This window comes from Lynx canadensis, chromosome A2 (assembly GCF_007474595.2).
Source record: "Lynx canadensis isolate LIC74 chromosome A2, mLynCan4.pri.v2, whole genome shotgun sequence".
Lineage (NCBI taxonomy): Eukaryota > Metazoa > Chordata > Mammalia > Carnivora > Felidae > Lynx > Lynx canadensis.
In genome coordinates, this window is record NC_044304.2 from 105173352 (window position 1) to 105195889 (window position 22538).

The window sequence follows — 22538 nt, forward strand, 5'->3', positions numbered from 1 at the left end:
CTGCTAATATGGTGACATTTCTCTATGGTGAGGGTCCCACCAGATGAGAGAGTCACCTCCATCCCTACAGTGTGACCACTTATCGCATACACTGACCAGTGCATTGAGCCCAACTAAGTTCAGGAGACCGGATGACTATCTTTATCCTATAGGCTTTTGGTACCAAAGGGTGGTCCAGGGACCAGAAGCATCAGCATCACCTGGGAGCTAGTTGGAAATGGAGAATTCCACCACCCGCTTTTGGCCCACTAAAGCAGAACCTGCATTTTAATGAGAACCCCAGATGATTCATATGCCCTTTTGCGATTAACAGTCACTGCCTTAGGCAATGGGTCACATCATATCCCATTAAAGATTAACATTAGCTATTTAACTGAGTGTTTATGATGTCATCTTCGTAGCAACTTTTTTTTGTTTTTGTTTTTTTTTTTTGAGCAGCATGTTTGTGTCAGCAAAGTGCTGGATGTTTCCATATATTATGTTTCTTCCTCACAACCAGGTTATTTTCAAAAGACAAAAAGGGAGGAGGGAATCAAACAGATTAAGTAACTTAACCCAAATTCACAACTGTTGTAACTAGTGAAGCAACATTTCACACCTTGATCTACCGCTCTCTTTAATTCTCCAGCTGAGTGTGGCTACCCCCTGGTATAAGCTATGTTCTTCTTTTGCAGTTTCCTCTTCTACAAGTGTAATTCAGAACGGTGTTTGTGCAAAGCATGGCATTTATAGGGATAAACCAGTCATTCCCAGTCAGCTTTTCTTCTATATTGTTTTTTGGTCTGCCTCTTAATTCTCTTTTGTATGTAAAAATGTGATTGTGGTGCTTAGATCAAGAAAGACTAATAAACAAGCAATTCAAGAGAATATTTTGAAAAGTTAACAATTTGCAATCTACATAAATAACAATGTGAATATAACTAAAACAGACTAAATCAGATTATAAACATTCATTGCGGTTATTATTTCTCAAATCATTTCAAAGTATTCACGGAGCACTTTCTATATGCCAAGCACTGTGATAGGTAGATACTAAAGACACAGTGGTGAGAAAATTATATAACGTGTCCCAAGAATTTTTATTTTAAAAAGAAGCAGATCAGGGGCATCTGGGTGCCTCAGTTGGTGAAGCATCTGGCTCTTGGTTTCAGCTCAGGTTTGAGCTCGTGATTTGTGGGATCGAGCCCCACATTGGGCTCTGCGCTGCCAGAATTCTCTACCCCTGGCATTCTGCCCTTCCCCTGAAAATGCGCACATGCACGCACCCTCTCTCTCTCTTTTTCAAAATAAATAAACTTTAAAAAAAAAAGAAGAAGCAGATTATTAACAAGCATTTCAATGAAGTATGGAGGATTTTAAGAGAAAAGCGAGCTGAGTGATCTTTGGAGAGTTCTAGACCGACACCCAAACCCCCTTCTAGGCTATTGGGGAAGAGCTCCTAGAAGAAGTGACATCTTGGAGCAGAAGTAGCAGCTAGGCAGACAAGCAAATAGAGAAGTTGCTCTAAGCAATGCAGGTAAGGGTGCTCTAACCTACTAGTAATGACATATGGCTGCAGCAAAGTTAGGAAGCAAAAGATAAAATCAGAGAAATTATAAGGAGTCAAATTGTGAATGGCCTTGTAACCGTCCTGGGGAGGATACACTTTAGTGTCAGGGCCTTGGAGATGTCAGTCAAGGAGTTTTCTTAGGGGAGTAGCATGATTGGCTTTCATATTAAATAAAATATTCTGGGTTGACATCTAAAAGAATGGACTGATGGGAGGAGATTGGTGGCAGGGAGGCCACTGGGAATGTGTTGCAATAATCCCAGTTGAATGATAATGTGGCCAGAACTCAGCGTAAGGGCAACAGGGAATGCATAAGGTAAGTTTGTACAGTGTTAAGGAATTGACATCTGAAAGACTAGTTATGGGAAGTAGGGAAGATGAGCAAATAAAGGGTGCCCCCCACCCAGATTTCTGGTCCATGCACAAAGGCATAGTGTTTCATTCACTGAGATAAGAAACTTGAGAAGAAGACAGGTTTGGCTCTCTCTCAAAAATTCTAAGGGAAAAATGTGAGAAGATGCCACACTCTTCATAGTTCCTCTCTTTGGGATGGGACTGGGATGGAAGGGGTGGTCATTTAATTTTCTTCTTTCCAATTTGATGTGTTCGAGGTTTCTGTGATGATAATTATGATTTTTGAGATATCAAGACTATAAATTAGGTATTGAGAGTCCTTATTTTGAGAGTCTTTGCCATTTAATACCACAGATGTTAAATATAAGTGTGTTAATGTATGGTTTGCACGACTTCAAGCGCTTCTATAGTGGTAGTGAAGAGACATTTAGAAAACAAGCAGATCTCCTGAAGATTAGCTTTCAAACTAACAACTTCCCAGTTTATGTGATCATTTTGAAACAGGAGTATAAGTAGTTTAAGTCCAGGAGGCACAGTAAAAGGTGAAGGACTAGAATTGTCACCTACTGAATACACAAAGTTGTTGTTTCTTTTTAATTTCTAAAACCACTTATATTCTAAAATGATAGGAGAAAAATAACTTTGCCAATGGTCTTTTCTCTGGAATGTCAGGTAATTGAAATTGAACAAACACTGAACAATGGCAGTGATGAATCTCTCGATGCAATAAATTCTATTTCCATGCAGCATTCATTTTCAACAACTAACAAGTGCCAAAGGTTTATAAAGAAGAAATCATGTCAGGGAGATTGCTCTCCCCTTCCACCCCCCAAGCAAAGGATTTCAAAACTAGGGAAAAGAGCAACTTTATTATGTCTTGGTTTTACAAGTGGAGTATTTGACCCCTTAGGTCATAGATCCATAAAACAAATTAGTGTTAATCTCTGTGGATGGGAGCATGGGTCACTTTGACAGCAAGTGGAAGAAGGGCTGGAGATAAGTAGTGAAAAACTTATTAGGAGTGTCAGAAGGTGAAAGTTTGGCGAGGCTTTCCAGGTTTGCTGGTTGAAATACTGCAGGGAAAAAACAGGAAATCGAGACAAAAGTTTGGTGATATTGTCTATAGTCAGTTGAAGTTTTTTCCTGCAGGGGGAAAAAAAAGGAAATGGAGAAATAATTAGGAAACTGCAGATGTGACAGAAATGACGGATATTAGGAGAGCCAGCTATTATCCTCAGCTCTGTGCTACTCCCTGCTCTCTGCTGTCAGTAGCTCACAGAAGCTTTTGTTAACATTATTGGCTCCTGGAAAATTTAGGCTATTAGCATTAAAAGACTATGGACTACATTTTTATGATGTCTTTATTAAGGATACCTTTTTATTTTCTTTTAAATGTGTGCCTCACATGAGCATGTCCTTGTTTTTCTTTCTTGCTGCCCTTTGTAGAATATTTTCATATCATTTGATTCTGCTGGTGCCATGAAACATTCTAAAATAAACAAAACTTGTTTCCTGTACCCAGTGTTTTGGGCTATGTGTTTGTATATGTGTACATATGTGTGTGTTGCCCGGTATAGGAAGTTATTGGTAATCTGTTCTGGGTATGAGACAGGTAGGTCACTCTTAAAGTTTCAGAAGTGTATGGTTAACTTCTGAAATCCAGTTCCAGAATTAGTATTTCTAATTAGTATATCTCCTGACAGAGATGGGAGAATTGGCTAGAAACAACCATTGCTCAGTGCTTTGGTTTTTCCCCCTCACAAACTCATCAAATAAGCAGATCTCCCAAAGGTTGCCTTACAGGTTAAGCTAGTGATTGGGGTTCTAGGCACAAGCTCCTTAGGAAGAGAAACTGCAAATGAACTGGATGAACTGATTTATTGACCCCTTTCTGGGCTGCTGGTAGTTCAGCCTCGCTTATGGTTTTATTAGTAATTCCTTGTCGTCCTAGACAAGGTGGGGCCTCTCCATTGCCTACTTCTTATGATTATTTCCTTAATTTTCCTGGGTCCAGACATTTGTTACTATGGTCACCAAATGTTCATGTAAAGATAGGATACTTCTAATAGCCAGCCTAATAGGTTAGGCTGATGTTCTACTCAAATGGGTTATTTTTACTGCAGAGATGGATTCCCAAAATAGGTAGCTTCAACCTGAAGTCAGACAGACCTGATTACTTAGCTAAGTTATATTTTACTTAGCTAAGTTATATGTAAGCAGCCAGGCCTTGATTTATTTTCCTATAAAATGGGGATAAAAAATAATTATCATGTATAGTTCTAGGCAATACACAGGGCAATTCATTGCCTAATGTTCGTACGTTCAAAAAACGATAGCTTCTATGGCCATATCATGTCAAAACAGTTGGTCTCATCTTGATCTTTCATGATGACTTAAGTCTCTGAAATGCCTACATTAGAAAGTCTTAGAACTCAAATACAAACTAAATGACTTTACTTTGGTTCCTCCAGGCAAGGAGCAAATGCCACAAGAGACGAGCTGACTACATCTGCATTCCTGACTGTTCAGTTGGATAGGTCGCTCGGAGGACAGGCTGTGCAGGTTGGGCTATTTTTACTCCCGGAACTCATACAAGTTGAAGTTTGGCTAGCTCAGTAACTAGTTAAAGCTTTCGTCTCAAGTTGGGATGGGAATTTTAACATTTTCTAAATACTACATTTTTTTCATTTTGGAATTTAAATATTCCTATTCTCATGCCATGGTAGTTCTCTCAGATTCTGGCAAATAAGGGGCAAACAAAATGAAAAAAACGACAAAAAAAACGTATTAACAGACCTAAGGAACCAAATGAACTGACAGGTACTTGACATGAAACTGTTCTACCCAAGTTATTACTTACAGCAGCTCACTTTCCTGCTTTCAAATCTTTGTAAATGTGTCATTACTTCTTAAAAAATAATAATTAAATAGAGAGGTAAGTCAGATACTTTAGTACAGACAATCTAAGCTGTGTAGGCCAAATTTGTTTTTCTAGCTGTTTTTTTTTTTCCATCTTTGCCTGGAAGTTAGACCTAAATTTAAAGCAAGTTAAATCTAAATGTAAAGGTGCATGTTAACTTTTTACTTGTTTTTATTTTTAGTTTTTTAAGTTTATTTATTCATTTTTGATAGTGAGCAAGAGTGAGAGAGACGGAGAAAGTGAATCCCAAGAAGACGCCGCTGTCGGCACAGAGCCCGATGCGGGGCTCCATCCCACAAACCGTGAGATCATGACCTGAGCTGAAATCAAGAGTTAGACACTTAACTGACTGATCCACCCAGGCTACCCAATTTTTAAATTTTTTACAAATTAGCAAGATGACTGAATCCTTTAAATTCACTTAACTCTACTTTCCCATGAACTATTATATTCACTTCTTGAATGAAATACTTCTAGGGGCACCTGGATAGCCCAGTCGGTTAAGCATCCGACTCTTGATTTCAGCTCAGGTCATGAGATCATGGTTCATGAGGTGAAGCACCAAGTCAGACTTTGCACTGACAGCAAGGAGCCTGCTTGAGATTCTCTCTCTGCCCCTCCCCTGCCCTCTCTCTCTCTCTCTCTCTCTCAAAAAAAAATAAACATTTTTAACAAAGAAAGAAATATTTCCGGCTAAGAACTGACATCAGTCATTTAATTGATCTTTAAAGTGTTCCTTACCAAGTTATGCAAAAACTTTGAAGATATGCATTGTGCTTTATAAATTCTATATTTCATAATAAAATACTTGATATACCCAATGAACGAATTTGCATTCATTGTTAGCCAATGTGAATCTTAAATTCACTATGAAATGGTAATGTTTAGTTTAACCACTAGATGGCAGTAGTTTACAATAATATATAAACAACTCCAGTCCTGCACTGCTGTTTGAAACATTCCTTTGCAGAGTATATTAACTGTAGTGAAGATTTTTCAATTTACCTTTTATCTCTTTTATCTTAATTTAGCAGTGGAAAATGAGTCTTATTCAGTGGCCCACTTTTTTGTGTGTTGGCCGTTGAGGTTTTCTCAATGTCACCCCAAGTTTGGAGTTGTGACTTAGAAGACATTTGCATAAGTTGCTACTTGCTTATTTGCATGTTTGCTAATTGAAAGATATCTGTGGGGTGTGCCTGGCCGGCTCGGTCAGTAGAGCATGCAACTCTTGATCTCAGGGTTGTGAGTTCAAGCTCCATGGTGGGTGTAGAACTAACTTTAAAAAATAAATAAGTAAATAAAAAAGAAAAGAAAAAAGAAAAATATCTGTGAAGTTAGTTATTTTAGTGCTCCCTAGGCCTCCGGGCTGTGGTTTGTACATCAGCATTCCCATTTACTTGGCTTCTAACAAAAGACACACCAGGGTGACTGAGACAGTTCAGTTTTAGCATAGAGCAAAATAATTGAAGAAAATATAGAACTGGCACAAAATTTGAGCTGTTTGTGTAAGGAATTGCATCAGTAATTTATGTAAGAAACAGGAGATTTGTTTCTAATCCAATATCTGGTGTTCAGCTACTAGGTGAAATTAAATGATTTACTATTTACTTTCTTCAATTTCTTTATCCTGAAGAGTCCTTATATTACGTATTGTAAGTGGTTATATTTAGCAAATCTATTACCATTTCTATAGATAAGAAGTAGAAAATATATTCAATTTTTGTTTTTGCCAGCTTTTGATGTTTGGATTGAAATCTATTCATCTCCAGATTATCACAATGTTTTCATCTCATAGTTGTAGAGATGTAGAAATAATAAATATGCCTTGGCGTTGCCTTATTTTGGGAAGCATTTAAATGTACGTCTCTTCACCTTCTGAACAAGATCCAAAACGTTTCAGAAACAAATATATCACTAAACATCTGTAGTGTTGGTGCTTTGAAAAAAGTAATTTTTATAAATGATGGCATACACAAGGACTTTGTTGTGTTTTTCTCTTTTGGAGATGTAGATGAACAGCCTTATCTGTTTATACTTTCTGGAAGCAGAGAGTGGTACAGTATGGTGATGTTTCCCCTGAGAAGAAACTGCTCAGGGTGCTGTGTCTGGAGAAAAAGATTCTTAAGTCAGCAGGAAAACTGTGCTTGATTTGCATTAACCTATATTTTCTGTTAATCATCATGCCTTCTGTGCTTCATTTTTAATTTGTTTTTTGTTTTGTTTTCAAAAAGGAAAATAACACATGTGGAAATACAGCCTTCTTTCACTGCACCCTTTATTACGTTTCTTTTATCCCCCCTGCCCCCCAGATCCGAGTCTCTCAAGGCAAAGAGCCTGCTCACCTGCTGAGTTTGTTCAAAGACAAACCGCTCATTATTTACAAGAACGGAACATCAAAGAAAGGAGGTCAGGCACCTGCTCCCCCTATACGCCTCTTTCAAGTCCGGAGAAACCTGGCATCTATCACCAGAATCATGGAGGTAATGTCACGCATTCAATGAAACATGCCCCGTTTACAGACTTCCCGGTGGACCTGAGCTATCAACAAATAGTAGTCTTCAAAAAATTGGCAAATTCCTTTTATTTCGATAGTTAATCCATTGTTCACAATAACAAAATGCTAAAAGCAGGAGAACCAAGTTAGCTCCAGATATCAGGCCTGTCACACTTTTCACCAAAACAAATACATTTTAAGAGTAATGTAACAAATCAAACGGTCAAAGGCCCGAGGAAGCTGCAACTTTGTCTTGAAAGGCCTGGAGGAAGATGGATGGCATGTAATGGCCAGGTGGTCATAGTGGGGAAATCCAAGAGGGAGAGCCCGTGTTTGTGTAGGTGTAACAGCTGTGGAAGGTAAGCTTCATCGCACATGGGGCCAGAACCATAACTCAACGAGCCACATAAGCTGTCTCTGACAGCAACTGTGAAAGAAATCAAACCCCATATCACAGGTCATAAGACAAGAAGACCTCCAGGTATGGACAAGGCTGGCAGGCATGGGTGTTTACATGGCTGGTGTTTTCATCACTTTTCATCATCCAGACCCTTCAGTCACCATTGAAATCCAAGTCTCCCCAGTCAGCCCTAAACTGCCCTGCACATTCTGTACTCCCCACACCTGGACCCACCTGCGAACCCTTCCCCTTCACACAAACCATTCAGCTGAGCCGTTGAAGCTAGGTGGGTCATAGCATCCCCCCATTACAATCTGTTCCCTATATCACCCTCCCCCTTTTTGCACTATGGCTGTCCTCTGAGGACATTGCCCATACAGCCCTCTTAAGTGGCAGGTGTTTTTCCCCAGTGCCCTCTTACCAGACATGGGGGCGGCTGGAGTATCCTCCTTGCTCAGCCTTGGCTGTTTGACTTTTGTCCCTCTTATCAGACTCTCCCTCCCTCAGCTTCCTTGTGCTGCTGTCCATGGAGCTGCCAGTCCTTCCCCTCTTATTCTTTGGTGGTTTCAGCCATTGTTGGACTATGTCCATCACTCTGGCTTCTCTCATCCAACAGTCTTATTGTTGACCCCTTTTATCTCACACTCATGTGGTCCTGTACTAAACCTTGCCATTGACAATCACTTTAGCACCTCAGAAATCTGTTTCAGACATCTAATCTCTGACAACCATCTGCTGTCATTTGGCCCCTTTACTCTAGGATGCATATCCCAGCAATCTCAAACCTGAATCCGTGCACCCCCTCCATCCATCACACCCTTCATATCCTCCACTTTCCAGATCTCTCCTTTGAGAACTGAGTCAGAGTTTCAGAGAACATAAACGTAATCACACAAGAGTCACTTATCTACTCCCCAAGTTCACCATTGTGCCTGCATCTGTTCATATATCTTCTCCTTCTTGCCCGTTTTGTGGAATACATTTGTTTATTTATATTTAACAATTCATAGATATTTTATAACAGTTACTTATATATAAATACTAAATTATTTTATAAATTGATATTGATATACCCATATCCATAAATTAACAATGCAAATTAATGTTTGTAAAAAGTAATATATTGGTAAATAAATTAATACATGTTTATTACATAAACAAACAAAATGTGACTTCTGTCCTAAGGCTGAATTCTTACCACCTGTCACCACCAGCTTCTGTCCAGAACCTCCCACCCTCTTGCCTTCCTACGGGCTTCCTTGGATTCCACTCTGTCCCATGTTCTTATCTCACTTCCCATTCATCATTATGGCTGGCAGTAATCTCCTTTCTCTTCTCTGTCATCGGTGTATTCTTCTCTTCTGGATTATTTACTTCACAATGCAAGCATACCTTCAAAACACTCCCATCTTCCTTTAAAAACTATCTTTTGACCCCGATCCTGCCAGCTACCGTATCCTTTCTCTGTCCTCCTTAAGAGCACAGATCCTCAAAAGCATTGCCCTCGCTCACTCCCTATCCGTACACGTGTAAGCCTCTTCTCTGTAAAGCCGTTCTCCTCAGGCATCCATTCCCACCACGCCTATGCTGTTATCCAGTTGCCAGTGCCCCCCATTCACCATCTTTTCAGACCCCTTTACTTAACCTTCCATTAGCCTTTGCAACAGTTGCCCTTCCCTGGCTTCTTGAAACACTATTATTTTTATTTTATTTTTTTTCACCAGGCCTCTGAAGCCACTTACAAGATTTCTTCCAGACTTCTAAAGAGTGTTTTTGTTCCACTTCTCATACTAAACCAGTTTCTGCTTCTCCTCTGCTGTGTGTCCTCCAAGCCCCCTAAGGCTCAGTCTTGGCCCTCTCCATGACGATCGCATTCAGTCATATCATTTAAATGCTATCATGTACACTGATCTCATCCAGAACATTCTGTATACGGGTTCTGATGTGTTCAATGATGACTAATTATTATTTTTTTTAATCTATCTAATTAACCATTAAGCTCTCATCTATAGGTACACTCAGCTGATGTCAGATAGAAGAGTTGACAAGAATCCTTGCATTCCTGGTCTCTTCCTTGCACATCTTTATGAGACATGCAAGCTCCCTGTGATGTGGTTCCTTTGTGTCCTTTCAGCCTCTGAAACTGGCCTTCACATTCCTAGGCTCTCTGAAATGTGCTAGTCAAAACCATGTTTGTGAGGCTTTCTGTTTTCATCTCCTGGGACGCTAATGCTTTATAATGTTCTATTTTGGAACTACCTCCCTGATGTCACACTAGCCCCTGTGTGGGCCTGTTGCCCCCTGTCTGTCATCCAACCTCTTTCTTCTGTACCAATAAAAAGACATTTGGATGAGAAATTGGAAGTCCTGGTTCCTATCAATCTCCATCATCACATCTGATAGATTCCTTTGACTGTTGGTCCAAGAGACCTTGTTCCTACTGAAAAAGAATGATAACCACTTCCCTGAATGTTACCAACCCCTGGAACACATCTTTAACATTTCCAACAGATTGTGTGTCAACTATATTTTAATTAAAAAACAAATAAAAAACAGAACTTCCAATGATTCCTTCCTCCTCTGGGGCGCTCTCTGGGGATAGGGCCCTGGCAAACCTGGTGAAATCCAGCTCTCCATGTTAGTTGATGGCACTTCAACGCAGTTGGCCAAGTGCCAGCATTTGGCAGCTGAGCATCACCTCCTTCTTGAAACGCTCTCTGCACTTGGCCTTGAGAACACCACACTTGGGTGTTCTTCCTCTCTCATGGTTGTTCCATCTCAGTCTTTCTCACTGGTTCTTCTTCATCACATTGAGCCCCACAGTTGTGCAGGAAGTCATACTGTCAGTGACACAGTCATGCGGTCAGACAGGTTCTCACAGAGTCTGACACAGAGTCCCAGAATCACAAGGTCATAGGCAGGAAAACACCCATCCTGGGACCCTTGGGCTCACTAGCAGGCCCGACACTGCACATGCTTGCCCTGCCCCGAGGTTCCACGTCCAGCCTCACCCTCAGGTGAGAGTCTGGGCCCGTCTGGGTCCTTCTCACTCCTCTGTGGCCATAGGGAGCACAACTGTGCTCACCTGGCCAGTCCCTGAGAGTGGCCATGGCTTTGTGGTTGAAAGGAAGGGGCATGTCAGTGCTGTGTTTTTAATCTGCTATAGTCTTTTATAATTTGACTTATGATTTATCTGAGCCTGGAAAACCTTTTAGTGAATTTGCATTGTTATCTCTTTGCCAACATTGGACTCCAGTTCTGATTTTATGATTCCTAGGTGTCCTTTGTAAGTTTTTGGTGTTTTTTTTTTTTTTTTTTTAATTTCAGTATGATTAACATACAGTGTTATATTAATTCCAGGTATACAATATAGTGATTCACCAGTTCCATACATTACTCAGGGCTCATCAAGATAAGTGTACTCTTCATATCCTTTATATATTTTATCCATCCTTCCCCTCTTCCCTCTGGTGATAATCAGTTTGTCCTCTGTAGTTAAAGGTCTGTTTTTTTTGGTTTGTCTCTTTTTTCCCTTTGTTCATTTGTTTTAATCCACTTATGAATGGAATTATATGGTGTTTGTCTTTCTCTCACTGGCTTGTTTCACTTAGTATTATACTCTGTAGCTCCATCTATGTTGTTGCAAATGACAAGATTTCGTTGCTTTTTAGACTCAGTAATATATATAGCTGGAAGTTTTATACACACACACACACACACACACACACACACACACACACAGTCACTTCTTTATTATCCATTCATCTATTGATGGACACTTGGGCTGCTTCCATAATCTGGCCATTGTAAATGCTGCCTCAGTAAATATAGGCATGTATATATCCTTTTGAATTTGTGTTTCTCATGTTCTTTGGGTGAATACCCAATAGTACAATTACTGGATCATAGTGTAGTTCTATTTTCAGGTTTTTGAAGAACCTCCATACTGTCTACACAGTGGCTGCACCAGTTTGCATTCCCACCAATAGTGCAGGAGGGTTCCCCTTTCTCCACATCCTTGCCACTATTTGTTCTTTCTTGTGCTGTTGATATTAGCCATTCTGATAGGTGTGAGGTGATACCTCATCGTGGTTTTGATTTGCATTTCCCTGATAATGAGTGATGTGGAGCATTCCTTCATGTGTCTGTTGGCCACCTAAATGTCTTCTTTGGAAAAATGTCTGTTCATGTCTTCTGCTCATTTTTAATTGGATTATTTGTATTTTTTGGTGTTGGGTTATATAAGTTCTTTATGTATTTTTGACACTAACTCTTTATTGGATATGTCACTTGCAAATATCTTCTCCCATTCAGTCGGCTGTCTTAATTTTGTTGGTCGTGTCCTCTGCTGTGCAGAAGTTTTTATTTTGATGTAGTGCCAATAGTTTTGCTTTTGTTTCCCTTGCCTCAGAGACATATGTAGAAAGATGTTGCTGTTGCCAATGTCAGAGAAATGACTGCCTATGCTCTCTTCTGGGATTTGTGTAGTTTCAGGTCTTACATTTGGATCCTTAAACCATTTTGAGTTAATTTTTGTGTATGGTGTAAGAAAGTGGTCCAGTTTCATTATTTTGCATTCTAGATGCATTTCTGCATCTTCTATTTTGTATCATTTGCATGTTGCTGTCCAGTTTTCCCAACACCATTTGTTGAAGAGACTGTCTTTTTCCCATTGCATATTCTTGCCTCCTTTCTCAAAGATTAAGTGACCATATAATTGTGGGTTCATTTCTGGGTTTTCCATGTTAGTTGATCTAGGTGTCTATTTATGTGCCAGTACCATACTGTTTTGATTGCTGCAGCTTTGTAATATAACTTGAAGTCTGGAATTGTGATATCTCTAGTTTTGTTTTTCTTTTCCAAGATTGCTTTGGCTCTTCAGGGTCTTTTGTGGTTCCATACAAACTTTAGGATTGTCTGTTTTAGTTCTGTGAAAAATGCTGTCGGTATTTTCATAGGGATTGCATTAAGTCTGTAGACTGCTTTGGAAAGGTTTCCTTTTGATTATTTGAAAAACCCCTTTAAGTTGGGGAAAGAAAAACTGAACATCTTTTGCTTTATGTGTGTCATTTGTGTACATTACACCCACTTTCCACCATCATTTATAGCCTATACTTGTTCTTATGATTTCTTTGAATATCATTTTTGTTACTTATCACTTACATTTGGGTAATTTTATTTGTAGAGCCCTATGCTTGTCTGGGGGCAGATAAGCATTCTAAAGGGACACAGAGAAAAGTGCTACTAATGTTTCTTTTTTTAAAAAAGTGTTTATTTATTTTGAAGCAGACAGAGAGCTCTAGCGGGAGAGGGGGAAAGAGAAAGGGAGAGAGAGAGAGAGAGAGAGAGAGAGAGAGAGAATCCCAGGCAGGCTCTTCACTGTCAGCACAGAGCCCAACATGGGGCTTGATCTCACAAACCGTGAGATCATGACCTGAGTGGAAACCAAAAACGGGACACTCAAGCGACTAAGCCACCCACCTGCCCCCAATGTTTCTAATACCGTAGTGGTGTCCTAGTGCCACCCTGGGATCATGACAAAAGGCAAAGGATGGTTTGTCCCTGTCACAGCTTCTCAGGCATGTTTATTGAGGGAACAGCAATGAATTTGAACCACTGTGTTATTTTTCTTTATACTCTAGGTAGATGTTGATGCACATTCCTTGAATTCCAATGATGTTTTTGTCTTGAAACTGCGGCAAAACAATGGCTACATCTGGATAGGAAGAGGTGCTAGCCAGGAGGAGGAGAAAGGAGCAGAGTATGTAGTGAGTGTCCTCAAATGCAGAACCACAAGGATTCGGGAAGGCAGGGAACCAGGTGTGTACTGTGGGGAGAAGGACAGCAGCCAGCATTTCTATTTGGTATCATTGCTAATCATGTATTTATTTATTTTGATAAATAGGGCCTTTGTAATGGTTACAGGGCATTAAAAATCCTTCCATTAGTTGCAAAAGTGGGTGATGGTACCTGTCATATTTAAGTAATTTCTTAACATTAAAGTCAAGGTTAATGTAAAGCAATACCAACTCCATGCTCCTGGAAAAGCATTCAGTAACTCATTGTATTTTTCACAGAGGAGTTTTGGAATTCCCTTGGAGGGAAAAAAGGCTACCAGACTTCTCCACTGCTAGAAACCCAGGCAGAAGACCATCCACCTCGGCTTTATGGCTGCTCTAACAAAACTGGAAGATTCATTGTGAGTGTCTTGCAGAACATGGGAGTAGAACTGAACGACCTTGGGAGAGGCATTCTGGTGTGGCTCTGACACTTTTTAGCCATGTTAGTGCTCTGATTCTCAGTTTTAGCTTGCTTGTCTGCAAACAGGTGATAATCTTAGCTCTATGCGGGGTCGCTTTAAGAGTCAATGAGTCAGTGATGTGGGGCATTGGAGTGGCTCAGTTGGCTAAGCCTCGGACTCTTGATTTCGGCTCAGGTCACGATCTCATGGTTTGTGAGAAAGAGCCCCATGTCGGGCTCTGCGCTGACAGTGCAGAGCCTGTGTGGAATTCTCACTCTCCCTCTCTGTCTCTGTCTCTCTCTCTGCCCCTACCCCATGTGCATGCATGCACACACACTCTCTCTCAAAATTATTAAATAAACATTCTTAAAAAAAAGAGTCAATGATGTAATGGATGTGAAAGCATAGGAATACTGTAAAGTACTATATAAATCAAACTGCTCATAAAAATATCAGCTGCTTTGCACCTGTGTCAACATGAGGTTGTTGTGATACGAATATGCATATGGTTGGATTTACTAATTTAATAATTTGATACTTTCTGTGGGAAACCATAGTGGTTTGTGATCAGACTATGTCAGTTTTGCACTTCAATTTCCCAGGGATTAAAAGTTTCACCACATTGACTGAATAAAAATATTATGGAAATATTATGATCATTGAGCAGAATCAGAGAAAGCTATACATGCACCTGCAAATTAACTGAAATCAGCAAAAATGTTTTATTTCATTCACAGGCTTTAAGTTCCAGATGTTTCAAAGTAAAAGTATTTGTGTACAAGACTGATTTTATACTGGGCTCCAAAATATTTTGGAGTGCAGCCCCTCATCTCATTTCAACCATAAAAATTTGGTTTTCTCTGTTTGACATGTGAGGGCTTCGTGTAAATTTTTTATTTAAAGGACAAACTTCTTTCCTATATAAAATTTGATCTCAAGGTTTGGTCACCATGTCCTGGTGAATACAAGCTTTGTTTTTCAATACACACACACACACACACACACACACACACACACACACATGAAAATTGCCTAAGTCTTTTCCCAGGTACATTGCTTGCTAGAAATAAAATGTTTTGGGGCGCCTGGGTGGCTCAGTTGGTCAAGTGTCTGACTTATCCTCCAGTCATATCTCACAGTTCACGAATTTGAGCCCCACATCAGGCTCTGTGCTGACAAGTCAGAACCTAGAGCCTACTTCGGATTCTATGTTTCCCACTCTGTGCCCCTCCCCCTCTTGTTCTCTCTCTCTCTCTCTCTCTCTCTCTCTCTCTCTCAAAAATAAATAGACATTAAAAAAATTATTGAAAGAGTGCTTTGAAGAAGAAACTGCTCATGTTCACTTGAAACAGTGAAGTGATTTGACCTAAATATTAAAGGTTTAAATTAAAATTAGAGTTTTGATAAATATTTGGCTGTTGGACACCATAGTTGCTCACCTACTTTCTAGGAAATCCCTGTATTTTAGAAACTTGTTAGAAAAAAATCTATTTTACTCTTTTGACTGTTAATTTTATGTGGCATCCAACTAACTTCTTATTCAACTAATCCTTCTATAATTTCCTAGTATGGTTTGCTCACATAGCTAAAATTAACATGCTCACATTGCTAAAATTAAATGAAGATATATTTTACAAAAATAATATCTAGGCTTTGTTCTCAGTCAGTCTTGAAAAAATCTATTAGTTTTTGTGGGTTTTTTTTTTTTTGTCATGAACATATTTAAAGGAAATATACTTTTTCTCTACACCTACTCATTTTCTTGTTTGATTTTTGGAACTCTGGCTATTCTCTTCACAATTTAAGGAAAAGTAGTGTCACTAGCAAGTTTTTGATCTTATCATCACAAGCTGAAAGCTGGCTTTAGACTAGATTTGCATAAAATAGCAGAGCATGTTGCTTAAAAGCACAAGTTTTAGAACCAGTCTGCAGGTACAGTATCACTTACTTACTGGCTGTGTGACCTTAGGCTAGTTATTTACCTTCTCTGTGCTGTAGTTTTCTCATCTATAAAATGGGGATAATCCTAGTATCTACTATATAGTGTTGTTGTGAATATTAAATCAGTTCTTGCATATAAAGGATTAGAATAGTGCCTGACATGGAGTAAATGATATTTTAGGTTTTTGCTTTTATAAATCATTATGTGGTTGGTAAAAATTCTGTAAGAACAATATAAACTAACTTTTTGCTTTTGGTAAATAGTTTTTGTTTGTTTTTTATATGACAGTCCAGAATCTCATCAGATTACGACAAGTGTGTATTCTGCTCAGAGAGCTCCAGGTTGCCTGGGGCCAGCTTTACTTAGGCTGGGCCCAGCTGGGAGATTCTCCTTTGGGCTGTGGTTCCATTGATGCCTGTTTTTCCCATGACTCAGCCCAGGAGTACAAGAGGGCCCTTGATGAGTCAAATTTACTAATTGACTTGGCCAAAGACAAGGTTACCTCCACTTACTGGACTGTACCACAAAGTCACACAGCAGAGGGACTAGAGTCCAATCTACCACACCTTCCTAAATATCAGGAGAGTTCTTTATCCAGAATCCTTTAAACTTTGTGAACTTCAGATTAATACCTGCCCACTGGTAGTGGGTGCGTTAAACTAACCCTCCCGAGTATCCTTTGATGTTAACTATAGAGAACAGAATTTAACACATTTAAAATAATAATGATAAAACTTTGCTTACAGAATATTATGTCGTATCATCTTGTCAAAAATTGTCAACTTAAAAAATGACCAGACCTACTGATCTTATTAAAATAATCTTGGCCTACAATATAAAAGACAGCTTAATACTTAGACCATAAACTCAAATACCTTTAGGGACTACAAAGGTGACAGAAATCCGTGAAGCAGCTTGTCACAAGGACTGTCATAGAGCTTGTCATAGAGCTGTGGTCAGACTGTTTGTAGCCTACCTAGGAAATTCAGGTGCAGTGTTGATATTAAGTACTGTGCTTCCCAGACAAGATTCCATCAGTTTGTGATATATGACTAAACAGATAAACAATTTTTTAAATCTTTATTACCCACGTCACATCATGCCAGTCAGAGTGGCTAAAATGAACAAATCAGGAGACTATAGATGCTGGAGAGGATGTGGAGAAACGGGAACCCTCTTGCACTGTTGGTGGGAATGCAAACTGGTGCAGCCACTCTGGAAAACAGAGTGGAGGTTCCTCAAAAAATTAAAAATAGATCTACCCTATGACCCACCAATAGCACTGCTAGGAATTTACCCAAGGGATACAGGAGTGCTGATGCATAGGGGCACTTGCACCCCAATGTTTATAGCAGCTCTTTCAACAATAGCCAAATTATGGAAAGAGCCTAAGTGTCCATCAACTGATGAATGGATAAAGAATTTTGGTTTATAAACACAATGGAATAGTACGTGGCCATGAGAAAGAATGAAATATGGCCTTTTGTAGCAATGTGGATGGAACTGGAGAGTGTTATGCTAAGTGAAATAAGTCATGCAGAAAAAACGGATACCATATGTTTTCACTCTTATGTGGATCCTGAGAAACTTAACAGAAGACCATGGGGGAGGAGAAGGGGGAAAAAAGTTGAAGAGGGAGGGAGGCAAACCATAAGAGACTCTTAAAAACTGAGAATAAACTGAGGTTGATGGGGGGTGGAAGGAGGGGAGGGTGGGTGATGGGCATTGAGGAGGGCACCTGTTGGGATGAGCACTGGGTGTTGTATAGAAACCAATTTGACAATAAATTTCATATTAAAAAATAAAAATTAAAAAAATAATCTTTATTACCCCAAAAAACAAAAAAAACTAACTAGCAAACTTTATTTTTGTGGTGCTCCAAAAGAATACAATACATTCATATCCTATATATTAGAAAAATTACTGCTCTACTGTTGGATCATAAAGCTTCTTCATACATTTCAGATTGAAGAAGTTCCAGGAGAGTTTACCCAGGATGATTTGGCAGAAGATGATGTCATGTTACTGGATGCTTGGGAACAGGTAAAACTATATTTGATGGTAAGAAGAGAGTGTGCTTATAGCTGGGAACTCACAAAACCAGCTTTGAAAAATGGCAAGTCTAATAATAAATGGACCTATGGATTTAGGCTGTGTTTGAAAAAGACCCAACACAGTCTGGCAAAAGGTAAAACTGGTGCTTGTAGCAAATTTATTTCCTAATGTGGAAATAATTCTATGGCTACCATCTGTGGCTGTATAGTTTTAGGAAAAGAAAAAAAAAACCCACTACTATTTTTCATTTCACTCCTAACTTATTCATGCATTCATCTCTTCATTTAACTAATAAATGCATTAGTGGGTACAATGCCATGGAGGTGCAATGCCAAGAGGAAGACTGAGAGATTCAGAAGTTTTCTTGAAATCTGACATGAAGTCATAGGGGACCTTTCCCCTGGGGAAGAAACAGATGCAGGATAGTTTTGAATCTACACAGTAAAATACATTATTGTTATATATATCTTTATTTGGGAGACAACGAATGGGGATTTGGCATGCCATATCTGAGAGTTGGGTTTTGTGGGTTTTTTTTTTAAACCTTTATGTAAACTGATTAAATAGTGAAAGGGAAAAATAAATATATTAGGAATTAAAGTGTATACAGCAATTATGAAACCCGCATCTGAATTAGGCCTAGTCTTAGAGTGAACCCTGCTAATTGTTACGTTCAGATCTGTTCTTAATTGCTAAAGCCATTTGTTTATTTCACACCTTAGCTTCTTGGTCTAGAAATAATCATATTTGAATTTGGCACCTAACTACAGATTCTCCCCAGGTGAATGGATCACTTATTTATAGATATGAAATTTATTTTTTTTAATTTTTTTGTTAATGCTTATTTAGTTTTGAGAGACAGAGAGAGACAGAGCACGAGTGGGGGAGGGACAGAGAGAGAGAGGAAGACACAGAATCCGAAGCAGGCTCCAGGCTTTGAGCTGACAGCACAGAGCCCGACACAGGGCTTGCACTCAACAAACTGCGAGATTGTGACCTGAGCCAAAGTTGGACGTTTAACCAACTGAACCACCCAGGTTGCTCTAGATACGAAATTTAAAACCGCATGTCAAAACACCTTTGTGTGTTAAGAATTAAAATGAGAATGACATTTCCTTATTCAGAAGAATTTAATTCTCTCCATTTGTAGTCAATTCTATAGTCATGGATACTTTAGAATATTTCCCTTACTACATTTTATTTTTTTAATCACATTTTTCATTTATATTACCATGATGTCATGGTTTGTTCTGTGCCCTGCAAGCAAATATTTCAGTACTTTCAGTATGAATTAGAATACAACCAAAACTAATTTGACCAACATTTCTCTGCCAACAAGTTATTCTAAAGTGATTTAAGTATAAGGTAATTCAAGAGAATGCTTCAGCACTGAAGTTCCCAACCTACACATTTGACAAGAAGAATATGTACGGAATATATAATTACATCAGTTTAAAAAAAAAAAAACTCAATATTTAAATACTAAACATTATAGCACTTTTACCAAAGTGTTACAGGATACAGTTTTATAGGTGTAAACTATAGGCTTAAGTCAAATATTCCTAAAGGGAGTCTGAGGTTCCCACAAACAAACTAAGCCTGGTCCTCCCCGGATAATACTAAAATGGAGATAATGGCTGCCTTACCTTCTCCAGGAGTGGGTACAGAAGATGGCCAATATGTTGTTCTGAGAAGGTCTATAAACTAGAAAATACTATGTAAACACGGAATATCAGGATGTGAAATCTGGAGTCAAACTGGCTGGCTCTCCATTTAGGTGTCTCCTAACACGGAAAACACTGGGAAAGTGGTGTAACTTCTCTTCACCTCCTTGTCCACATCCTTAACTCCAGGGCTTGTGGTGAAGAGTATAAATGAATGGTGTGTGAGAAGCACTTTCCTGAGGGCTTGCGCCGAATCAGTACTCCCCAAACACTACATATGATTATTGTTCGATTTTTCAGATTTTTATTTGGGTTGGCAAAGATGCCAATGAAGTCGAGAGAACAGAATCTCTGAAGTCTGGTAAGTGAGATCCCATGGAGGCTGTTACCCCGAATGGTTATGACTAAGTCCCTGACTGCTCTTCTCAGCACAGTTTTCAAAACTACACATTCAAACTGAGGAGACTCTAATAAGCTTTGACTTTCACAACTAAAGAGTAATAGAAATTTTTTAAACTGAAGAATTTCAGAATGAGAAAAATAGGTTATGTTAGCTAATGTAGAATATGGTTACATCAATTTGTGCTGAAAAATTTAAATTCACTGAAATAATATTTTATTATTATTATTTAAATTCACTGAACTACTATTGAAACCTCTATAACTGTGATAACCTAGATCTTTTAAAATTCCTTTTGAGTAATGCTGTTCTTTCAGGCACAGCTGCTGTTTATTATTGAAAAGTATAAGAATAATTATGCCGTAAGGATTATTCTTTAAAGTTTGGTTTATTTTTAGGCAGTCATGAGACGCTCATGTGCAATCCATAGCAGTTGAGAGAAATCAATAAGGAATTGTTCATGTGGAACAGTATCTGGCTACTTTGGGGCAATGAACATTTGATCCATTACTTTAATTGGAAGACTTTTCATTCCGTCGTTATTTTAGGTTAATCAAAACTAACCGAATGTGTATGTCTCTGCATTTCTTTATAGCCAAAATGTACCTTGAGACAGACCCTTCTGGAAGAGACAAGAGGACACCAATTGTCATCGTAAAACAGGGCCATGAACCACCCACATTCACGGGCTGGTTCCTGGGCTGGGATTCCCACCGGTGGTAAACTGGTTTTTGTAGGAAAAACCAAACAAATATTATGGCGCAACTGTCCCATTGCTGTTTTGGGGGAAGGAAGGTTTTTGTTGTTTGTTGGACTTTAGAAAGTTAACTTCAGCCGTATGGCTATTGTTTTTGTGCCTAATATTGGTTTGAAATTCTTTTTAACTAGAATTTTCTTATGTTAGTATTTTAAAATAACCTAAAGTGAATTTTTGTTATGGACCAAGAGTAGCTCTGCTGGAAACTGGGATTTATATCTTTTTATATGAAATCTGTGCATAATCTAGGGGAGTTTATCAGGGAATTTTATAAATCAGGAGCCATTAGCCAAACTTTTTCTTTAATATGCCAGAGAAGTAGCCGTAATGCCTTTGAGGCTATTCTCCTATGAGTTGTGTTCAAAAGGATAGTATATTTGTGGTGAGGTTGATGTTAAGGGGGGGTTTAAAAGTTTGTTGTTATTTTGCTTCTTCAGCCAATATGACTCTGACACCATTAACTCCCAAATGTCATTTCCTAAGAGTAACTTTACCATGTTTGCCTTTTTAAAAAACTTTGAAATCACAGCTTTTTCATGACAAAACAGTCTACCTAGATATACGTACTTGACAGTGCTTGTTTGATACCACAAAGGCTATGTACAAAAAAATTTATTCATGCTGTCTTTCATCATTAAAATAACCTCTTTGAAAGGGTTTTTTGTTGTGACATTTTATTCAAATATGACATGTAAATTAATTACACAATTAGTTTTAAGGTTAAATACTTTTATTCACAAATAAATACAAATTAATCTTTCTCTTAAAAATTTTTTTTAATGTTTATTTATTTTTGAGAGAGAGAGAGACAAAGTAGGGAGGGGCAGAGAGAGAGCGGGACACAGAATCCAAAGCAGGCTCCACGCTCTGAGCTGTCTGCACAGAGCCCAACACGGGGCTCAAATTCACAAATCATGAGATCATGACCTAAACCGAAGTCAGACACTTAACTGACTCAGCCACCCAGGCACTCCTCAAATTTAATATTTCTTATTCATCCTCATTAAGTGGTCAAAATTAAACAACCTTTCTAAAGTTACATAATTAAAAAAGATTTTAAATATATTGTGCATCTGAAACCTGGGCCCTGTTAAAAGATAAATTGAGGCATATTAAACATTTCAAGAGTTTATTTGAGCAAAAAATCCATCCAGATTGGGCAGTGCCAGACTAGAAGCAGTTAGGAGCACTCTACCAGAAGGAACTCAGGGAGAGACTTTTATAGAGAAAGAGTAAAGCAAAGTAAGGATATTACTGACTGGTTAGGCTTAGAGTCCAGTTGGCTGTTTGTGATTGGTTGTCCTCAGGTTTTGATTTTGTAACCTTGAGGCATTTACAGGCTTGAATTTGGGTTTGCTTACATAGGTCTCCACAGCATTAGAGCCACCTCAGTCTAATGGCCTCCTTGTTTAAATCATTTAACAGACCCCCAAAAAAGGAGTTGGGGTAGAAGGTGGAGATCCAGTAAAGTAGAAGCCAACTTTGGAAGTAGGCCAGAAGGTGGCTCATTGAGGAGCAGAAGCTACATTTCCATGGAAAGGGGAATCAGAGCCAAGGAGTGATCTAAGATTCTCACACTCTCTCTGTGCGGAATGAATGGCGTGCGCATTTCAGACTGAGTCCTGGTGTGGGTTGGCGTGGAGAAGTGAGCCCAGTACCATTATGGCTGAAAAGTAAATAGTCTTGTGGGGACCTGCAGCTTGTGCGAGTGCTAAGGAAGCAATGAGAAGCCACGCTTCCAGGCACTGTTCCTTCATTCAGC

The 22538-nt window shown here is 38.9% G+C and overlaps 1 protein-coding gene across 1 annotated transcript in view; it reads left to right on the forward strand.

The window, feature by feature from the left end:
• SCIN (scinderin) overlaps positions 1 to 21441 on the forward strand; it is a 79795-nt gene extending 58354 nt beyond the window's left edge. Inside the window, exons 10-16 of the mRNA XM_030308033.2 lie at positions 4375 to 4465; positions 7133 to 7303; positions 13360 to 13537; positions 13795 to 13916; positions 17866 to 17943; positions 19920 to 19980; positions 20615 to 21441. Of these exons, the coding sequence (XP_030163893.1) occupies positions 4375 to 4465; positions 7133 to 7303; positions 13360 to 13537; positions 13795 to 13916; positions 17866 to 17943; positions 19920 to 19980; positions 20615 to 20742 (829 nt within the window). The 3' untranslated portion in view covers positions 20743 to 21441. The remainder of the gene's footprint in view (positions 1 to 4374; positions 4466 to 7132; positions 7304 to 13359; positions 13538 to 13794; positions 13917 to 17865; positions 17944 to 19919; positions 19981 to 20614) is intronic.
• The last annotated feature ends 1097 nt before the right edge of the window (positions 21442 to 22538 follow it).